This window comes from Colossoma macropomum, unplaced genomic scaffold (assembly GCF_904425465.1).
Source record: "Colossoma macropomum unplaced genomic scaffold, Colossoma_macropomum, whole genome shotgun sequence".
In the NCBI taxonomy this organism is placed as follows: Eukaryota; Metazoa; Chordata; class Actinopteri; order Characiformes; family Serrasalmidae; genus Colossoma; species Colossoma macropomum.
In genome coordinates this window covers 49,091,620-49,100,752 of record NW_023494792.1, presented here as the reverse complement: position 1 = coordinate 49,100,752, position 9,133 = coordinate 49,091,620, and the positions used below count along the sequence as shown (strand labels likewise).

The 9,133-nt window shown below is 37.3% G+C and overlaps 1 protein-coding gene across 1 annotated transcript; it reads right to left on the bottom strand.

Annotated features, from left to right (window-relative positions):
* Window positions 1–431: 431 nt before the first annotated feature.
* Window positions 432–7,740, bottom strand: LOC118812427 (apoptosis facilitator Bcl-2-like protein 14). The gene is made up of 6 exons (XM_036577441.1): window positions 7,616–7,740; window positions 4,680–4,948; window positions 3,751–3,849; window positions 3,557–3,615; window positions 1,794–2,063; window positions 432–925 (listed from the first exon to the last, which is right to left on the bottom strand). Exons 1-6 carry the CDS (start codon window positions 7,648–7,650, stop codon window positions 878–880), a joined length of 780 nt encoding a protein of 259 aa, XP_036433334.1. The 5' UTR covers window positions 7,651–7,740; the 3' UTR covers window positions 432–877.
* Between the last annotated feature and the right edge of the window lie 1,393 nt (window positions 7,741–9,133).

Genomic DNA, 9,133 nt, shown 5'->3' with positions numbered 1-9,133 from the left:
TTTATAATCCAGGTTGTTCGGGGTCCTAAATAAATAGAGTCTTCATGCAGATACCTGTTTTGTGTCAAACCAGAGGACATAATTTTGTCAAAATTTAAGTCTCTAATTATCTTTAATGAACATCCATAAAGAGTCAAAAAACATATTTTTAAACTCACTTTTAAACATTTAAACATTGAACATTTAAGTTCAAGTGAGAAAAACTGAAACGCTTACATGTCACAGCAGAGGACATTTGCCAAACGTTTCATAAATTATTGCAAAACATACTGTGCTATGAAAAAGCCTTTAAGAAATTCATCTGCTGTGTATAAACCATTTATACAATCAAGGTACATACCATTTTTCATTTTATTCAACTAAAACACTGGATGTCATGTCAACCACCCAACTACTGTCAGAAGTAAATGAACTGAAAGACAAAACTGTAATAATAATTTAGTAATAATTTAATTATTTTAAAACGGTATACACATTTGAATGAAGTAATTTCAGGGTATCACTTTGTTGTACTTACAATATCACAAGTGACTTCATTTTAGATTAGCATTAGCATAATCGTATTTACGGAACCTTGAGTAAAAAAATATCCCCAAAAACACCCAAATACAAATACATATAAAAATAAATAAGTCTGTTTTTTTTCAATTGTAGGTATTGCCTTCCTCACACATTCTTCACAAAACCAAGCACACGCTTTCTCACTATTGCACTAAAGAAAAATATCTTGTAATCAATTAAAAATACATAATTTTGTGTAGCACCAGCTCTTAAAAAAACTTGTAAATGTTCTTTCACTTGTGACATTTGACTTGGTCCCTGGGAGTATTTGACTGATTTGTTCCTGAAATTAATCCTCCAGCAAATTCCTCCTAGCTCACTGGACTTCCTCTTCATCACTGTCACCTGTGCTAAAAACTTTGCCCTGAGAAGAGAAACAAACAAAGCCTTTTAGTTTAGTTTTTGTTAGTCAACAACCGGAAAAAACACTACAGGTTAAACAGGAAATAAAGTTAATAAAGCAGGCGTCTTGCTCTTACAACAGAAAAATACAATATGATAAAACACACCAATCTTCAAAAAGTAATGGACTGTTTTATTAATAATAATTACAATAAACAATTCTTCTGCCAAGCAGTGTAGTTCAATAAAGAGGAACTCCACCAATTTTTCAAAATGTCTGCATGATTAAATGGTGAAGACGTAAACAAAGGCACTGAGAGTGGTATGTATAGTGGTATATACCTAGAATGTATTTTTTACATCGATTCATGGTGGAGAGGTACATGCAGGGTGTTGCAAGGCAAAATAGTCTGCAAAAAAAAGTATTCTTTTCAGATTTACCACTATTTTACCTTTATCAACTCTACATATGAAAATATTGTGACACATGTAGACACACTGACAGTTTTCAAAATAAAATGGCTTAATAAGGTGTAAATGAAGTGGCGGTATTTGTTTAGCAGACACTGTGATACGTGGTTCTTATCACCTTTGCTGTAAAGAAATCTAAGCTTGTAAAGGTTTTTCTATAATGTGCCATTTCACATCAGACCACTCTGAATGAGTTTGTTAACATTTCAACAATAGATATGTGCAATGTTTGAAAAATTAGTGTAAGTCCCTTGTAACTGTAGGCTACGGTTGCCAAGCATAGTGCACACTAAGTACTTGTAACAGATTCGGACAGGCTCAGCCAATCAGATTTCAGAACCAGTCTGTTTTAACACTGAGATTGCAGCAATATTGAGTTAAAACATGCCTAGATTTGGTATAAATTACAGTATACTCACATAGCCCCCTTGTGCGCTGGCCCACGGGCTGTAATTTTCCTGCAGGTATTTGGCCCCAAAGCCCAGCACTCGGTTCATTGGGTGGCGGTCCATGATTTTCAGACGGCAGGTGACTTCACAGATGAGAGCTATCCGGGTTTGCTTTGGTTGGCTTTTAGGTGGGAGCTCTTCTGGGCTCAGTCTCCTTAAATAGGTCGTGGTTATTTTCTTAAAGTAATTATACGTTAGCGTGCGCTGTAGCATCTCCATAAGCACGTGGTTCTTCTTAATCTATAGGCAGAAACAAAAAAATGGGCCAATGAATGATAAAGGCAATACTAATTGTAATAATTAAAAGGGGCAGAGAAACATTCCCCTTCTACCTCCTTGTTCCTCTAATATGCAAAGTTGAGATGCCCAACTGACAGTTATCTCTTCTTGGAGCTCCAAGTGTGAGCTCCAAATAGCTGCTGTTATATGGAGTGCCTTTCTTCAAGGGTTTTTTTTTTCCCTGTTGCTCTTTGGTTTTAATCACTCATACGAGATAAACAACATGGGGGTTGATTAGAAGTGAGGTTTTATTCTTTCAAAAGGTATTTTCTCCTCAGTGGACATCTCAAAAAGAGAGCTGCTAGCAGGGACTTTTCTGCTTCTGTGTTTTGCTGTATTCTGCGTATCCAGTGGGATGTCGTGTTTTTAAGTGGTATCAAACTGTGATCTTGATAGATCTGCCCTCTCCTGATACTTAGGATGAACAGTGATTAAACTGCTTGTCTAATGTCACGTGTAGAAACCATAAAACAGTTGCACTGTTTATCTGCTGCTGCTCAAACTGTTAAAATGTGTGCATTTTTAATCACCGTTCCTCATTTTCATAACCATTCAAATGTTTTGTTAAACATGCAAACCTGTGAGTGAAATCTTGCATAAATAAAAATAATGCAAGGCCATGACTTATTAAGGCATGGGAATGCCTTACTAAGTTGTGGCCACGACTCAATTATCTCGTTCCCACGCCTTACAAAGTTGCGGCATCACATTATGACACCAGCAGGTCTCTGTGGTTAAGTCTTTGTTGTAGTCCCCAGTAAACTTTTGTTTTTTTTTCAGCCACAATTGTCTGCCTTTTTTCCCCCTTTTGGCCAAAAGGTTTCATTGTTGATGTAATGTTCGGTGGCTGAAAATTCAGTGCATCTCTAGAAAACAGTAGTTCCAAACTTTTGAACAGTAGTGTAAGTTCAAGTAATGCAAAATACTTCTATTGTTCTTTTCCTAACCATGATTTGTTACTAATGAGAATAAATAGAAAAATTACCAAATATAATTTGTAACATTATATAAAGTTCAAAAATACTTGTGCTGATGGCACAATAAGTCATATTAAATATTAAATAACAAATAATATAAATAATAATATGAATATTTCAATTTTTGTGGTGCCACCTTGTGGTCTGTGGTGCCACCTTGTGGACTAAATGCAATCAACCTGTACAGTAAATGAAAGCAAGAATATTTTGATCTTACACCCTGTTCACACTCGGTATTAACATCCATCTATGAACTGGTCATAAGTGGACAGCCACATGTAGCTGATTACACCACTGGGTCTTGAAAATTCAGTTCACATCTGTACTGAGTGCTGTCTACTTATCATCTGATCACGCAGGACGTATGTTAATGTCAGGTGTCAATGGGGCCTTTTGAATCAGACCATGCAGTTCAGTTTGAGTTGATTTAGTCTAGAGAACCTTGGCAAGCATGATGTTATAGGACTACCAACTTACCTCCTCATTGAGTTTGTCTCCCTGCTCTCTAAGGATTTCCACTATTCTCTCAATATCATCTAAAGAAGACACAGAATAAACAGACAGTTCATTTAATATTTATTCTATTACATGTTACAGGACAGAAGCAATGTTTCAGTTGTATTACTGCTAGGAAAAAAAAGGACATGATAATCCAAACAGCAAAGACTTACCATCACTATCAGTTTCTAGCTCACTGGGGAGGAAGTGCACAGAATCTGTGATCTTAGTCAGCCTGTTGACTATGTCGTCCACTTCCTGTTCTGGGCATGCTGGAATAAACAACAACAATGAGCTAATACACAGGCAACGGTGTTATTCAGACAAAGCAGACAAATCTGACACAGCATGTTTTGTTTCCCTGTTTTATTAGGTTATGCTCATTAAAACCCCACAACCCAAAGACCAGCATGAAATTCTTATTGCCACAATAAGAATCAGGACAGTTAAAGTAATATCTGTGGTATCTCTTATGATCTGTGGTACAGACATTTCTACAGGATTTCTTTATCAATCTTATATTAAACTTGGAAAAATACTGTAAGTTTACTACACGATACTACACAAGTATTATAGATGATCATAGTAAAGATGCCATGTCATTACAGAAGGGCACTGGAAATGGGTTTAGCAGAAAACGCTGAAGTGGATATCGAAGGGAAAAAAAAGAAATTAATCCAATTCAATCCAGTGACAAATCTATCCTGAAATTGTGTGATGTGAGGTCATTAGCTGTGTATTTCTTCCTGTGTGGTAGTAGAGCGTTCGAGTAGCCTGAACACAATAGTTCACTTTTAGATCATCTTAAGTGAAGTGCTTCAATTAAAAACAGCTATTTGTAAAGTTTTAGCAGTTTAAGGAAAAATATTGGTGCGTTATCAATGTAGGCCGATACTCAAGGTTTCAGTATCTGTATTGTTTCAGAAAAGAAGTAGCAGTATTGTGCCATCTCTAACAGGAAGACCGTATTACATGAACATTATGAAATGGAGATAACAATTTAATAAAATATTGAAGAGGTATTATTACATCACCATATAAGTCTTAGTTTTTTTATTGTGCTGCTACATTTCTTTTTTGTAAGAGATGTCCTGACACTCACATGTATCTGAGGCTGGCCGCCGTCCATTGTTTTCAATTGCGGGACCATCATCTTCCTTCGCTGGCTGAATGCACCTTAAACACTTCTGAAACTTAAATCTCTTCTTTTTCTTTTTGTCTGATGGCACAGGAGGCTTGGTCTCTTCCACCCCCTCACTCTGTGGGACTTGACTGTGCGTGGGGGTTTTCCTCTGTGTGTACTCTTGAAGGAGTTTGTACTCTATGCTGTCCTCAGAAATCAGAAAAGGAGTATGTCCATTGGCCTCATCCCTGGTCACAAAAAAGAGAAGGATCACAGTATTTTTACACAAGGCACCAGAAAACAAGTCCTTGAATGCTGCATACTGAGAGAGCAGCCAAAGGCTACAGAATTCAAAGGCTCACTAAACACTGGCCACTTTTGTTGACCCAAATCATTTCACAGTTCTGCTCAAGAGTGCTTAGCTGTTGCCTTGGAATGGCGTTAAAACCAATGCTCAACTTGGGGATGGGGTGTTTGCTAGGGAAGGCAATCTCCCCAGTCAAAAACAAACAAACAAAGATAATAATCACCTCTTGGAAATGCCTTTCTCCCTTTCCTTCACTTTGGATTAACGTGATACACAATAATCCAACGTTTTTATCATTGTTATGTGGTATACTCTGAGATGTTGAGATGTTTATGACTGATATTTCAATTCTGTCAGTATTTAGTATTTATAAAAGACTGAAAAGACTGAAGTCTGACACCCTCTCACATCTAAAGACAACGTCACAGACTATGATTTTGCAAAGACTCAGGATCTTGCAGGGTCACTACTTGCAAGACTGCACCTAGATTCTGACATTATTTCCCATCATGCACCTGGTGGAAATTTACAAGCAAAGAAACCCTTTTCCGTCTCCACTCAGTGGTACAAATGGGAAGATACATTGGCTGGGCATGTAAAGATCTGGGGCTCAGCCCAGTTCACTGTAGAACTGTATATCTAGCAGATCATCATCCAGATTTTTTTAAATTAACCTGTAAAATGTGCAGTTACTTTTTTATTTAACTTACAGACTTGGACAACAACAAAACATGCAGTGATTCAGCATTGTTGATTGGGTGTTATGAACTAAATCATAAAAAACAACCAAACAAAATGAGAAACCAATGTAACAGAAAGTTAAAAAAAATGTAAGGAAAAACACTGATGCTTCCTCAGTAATGCTATTTTTACAGTCCTCTGCACATTTCCTTACATCACTGTTACAGGCTCAGTAAACTTGTAATATTAAAACAGATTACATATTTAAGTTAACATGATTATTGTATTAAAGTGTATTAAAGTATTTGCCTTGTTTACAGAGATTTCAGGCACTCATGCATCCATTTTTTTCTCCCCTGCTCTCGCTCTCTCGCGCGCCCCTGGTACGTCACTATTTGAATGAGTCAAAACTTATGATAATATGAAGCGCCGGCGTCCTGAACACCTCGCACCAAACGATCGAGATGACGTCAGCGTGACGCGACTCTAGCAAGACTGTACATTGGATGTTTGTCTACAGTGAAATGTGTAAGGCCGGCATTACTGGCACAACAAGAGTCAGGACAGTTAAGGTAATACCTGTAGTACCTCTAATGAAAAACATCTGTGTTACAGGCCGAGTTGGGTGTATCCAGAGTTCTTCACTTCAAACCAACCATTTACGAGATACAAGTTACGAGTGCTCATGAGGAAACCGGCTTTTTGCTGGACAAAAGTCTAATCATTAGTCCAGTAAATGTGACCTGTAGAACTACAGAGAGCTCACAGTGGGTTCCTATGACAAATGTGCGGTCTAATTACAACCAAAGGCAAGAGAAAAATAGTTTTATATACTTTTCATAAGTGTTAAGTTTCATAATGTATTTACATCTATTTTTACACACAGAAATGAACAGTATTATGTATGTTTGATCTCCACATTGAAAATAAAACAGTATATATTTAATCTACACCTGTGGTACACTGGAGTATTTAAAATGACACATTTAGCCTAAACATTTTTACCATACATCTTGATAAGAAAAAGTAGCTGAAATGTTTTCCTGCGTAAAAAAACACCTGACATTTAAAAATGTTTTACAGTTCAGTCACTGACTGAAAGGAGAGAAATTCACGGATATTAAAAGAAAGCTCGGCTCAGTCAGGAGGAGTTTAAACCGTCTGTCTGCTTCCTGCTTACAGCTTCAGCAGGAACACAGCGGTCCGTCCGTGAAGGCTGCCGAGTTTAGCGACGGAGCTCTGAACACGAGCGAACGAGAAAAGAGAGAGGATTTACTTCACCTTCGCTAAGCAGCCAGAACAAACTTAATGTGCAGCTAGTTAAGTTACTCGTTAATTCTGCCTACTTTTCTCCAGAAAACAGACCGAACAGGAGAAAGCGAAAGTGAGGGAAGTTAAGCTAGTTAGCTACGTTAGCTAAACACAGCTGAGCTGACGGTATTCATCTCGAGTAGTCGATCTTCGCCCGGGCATGTTCTCCTCCGGTCCTCAGGTCAGTTTCAGCCTTTCAGTTTTACTCAGTCATCACAGAGAACAGCTGTTACACCGTAAAAACTCGCCCGTTTTTAAAATACAGTATCACAAAATGACATTTCCTGTTTTTTGTTTGTTTGTTTTTGTTTTGTTTTTTAACATTCCGGCACAAACGGTGTCGGTGGTGGGTCTCACGAAAAGTCTTGTCATGTAACGTTAATAAAATTAATTAAAATTAGATTATATTGTAAAAATGTTACAGAATAATCCAAATAAATAAAGATTACTCAGTCGCTCCGGTCCCCCTACTTCAGTCAGTCACTGAACAGATTTCTATAGTCTTTAATAAACACAGTCAGACGTTCAGCCTACAGTCCACAGCCAGCCATAACGAGAGCCCGTTCACAGTGTGGGTTTACAGTAACTCGAGAGTAAGAGAAGTTCAGACACTTACGTGGCTCGTTGTGTTTTCTTGGTTTGGTTAGCCATTCTTCAACAGCAGGACTCCTCGGCTCTAAACCAAAAGTTCTGCTGTCTCTGAGCGTCACCGACTGTGTGTTTTATAGCATATATAGTTAGAGGGGGCGGAGAAACAGGCAGTCAGGCATTCGCCTAGTCTGGCATCGAACTTGAGTCAAAGCAAACTTCTTTTTTATGCTTCAATCCCCCTCAAACTCAGAGACCGTCCGAATAAGATGTGGGCGTTCAGCTGAAGCAGTATTGAGGCGCACCACATCCCGTTGAACAGTTACACGTACTCACATACAGTCGTGGTAGTTTTCTAATAACTTAGTCACACAATGAAAACAGGGGTGCCAAAACTAGGGCGAAAGTGTAATGTGTGTAAGAAGATAAAAAAGTAATGTATACGGATAAAGGTTAGTAGGATTCAAATTGAATAAGGAGTGCATTATTTTACTTGTGTTTTCATTGACAAATCTAGGAATACATTTCCTTTGATACAGTTAGTGCAGTTAGAGGCGATCATGCCACATCAAGCCTCAGCTTTTTTAAATTTGATAACTATAGACTGTATGTTTTGTTACTGAAAATCAATCCTTAACGGCTAGCTTTGGGCAGCCCTGCTCTAAAGAGATTAAAATGTGTGTAGTAATATCTTGGATGAACATCTAGCAGTTCTGATTTGAATTTGATTGATTATACTTGTAATTATCATATTTTTATTGTTCACACTCAGAATCGGATTAAACATATGAACCAAAGGAAATGTTTCAGTTTGTATATGGACATTGATTCATTTGGACTAATTTCATTGACAGTGTCTGTATTGCTGCAATGTATTACACTTCTGACCTTTGAGGTTCAGCATTTATTTTAGCCCAAGAGTAATCCATCATACATCAGTTCATATACTGATAGATGCAGGATATACTCAGAAGTTCTATACGTTACTCAGTACTTATGTAGTACTTAAGTATTTTTAATTTTACTTTACCTCTGGCACACACATAGTAATAATGCATTATTTTTCCTTTTTTCCATTCTTTTTTTAAAGATTTTGGTTTATTTATGTCACTGTTGTAAAATAAGGTCATACAGGTGTTACATGTGTAATCGGACATGCTTTATTCTCAAGTGCTTTACTTCAATCTGTCAAAAATAATTAACTGGACACCAAGTAACAGTGAGTGTAGGTGTGAAATCTCTGTAAGTCCAGATGTGAAGAACATTTTTTGGTCTTAATTATAAAGCCAGTCTCAGGTATGGCACAGGGAAAGGCCTTAAAAGTGGATCTGTGAGTATAAACAGAGGCAAAATATGTATTTTTTTATTCATTCAGATCAAGAAACTGCACTGAGGGCAATGAATATTCAGAATAAAGGTTTTTTTTTATGATCTAACAGGGCAGAGAGACACTGATGGTCATTGATGGAAGATAAACAATGGTTTTTTTCACCCTCAGCATAAAGAATAGACTACATTTTGACAACCTTATTCATACTTACTCATA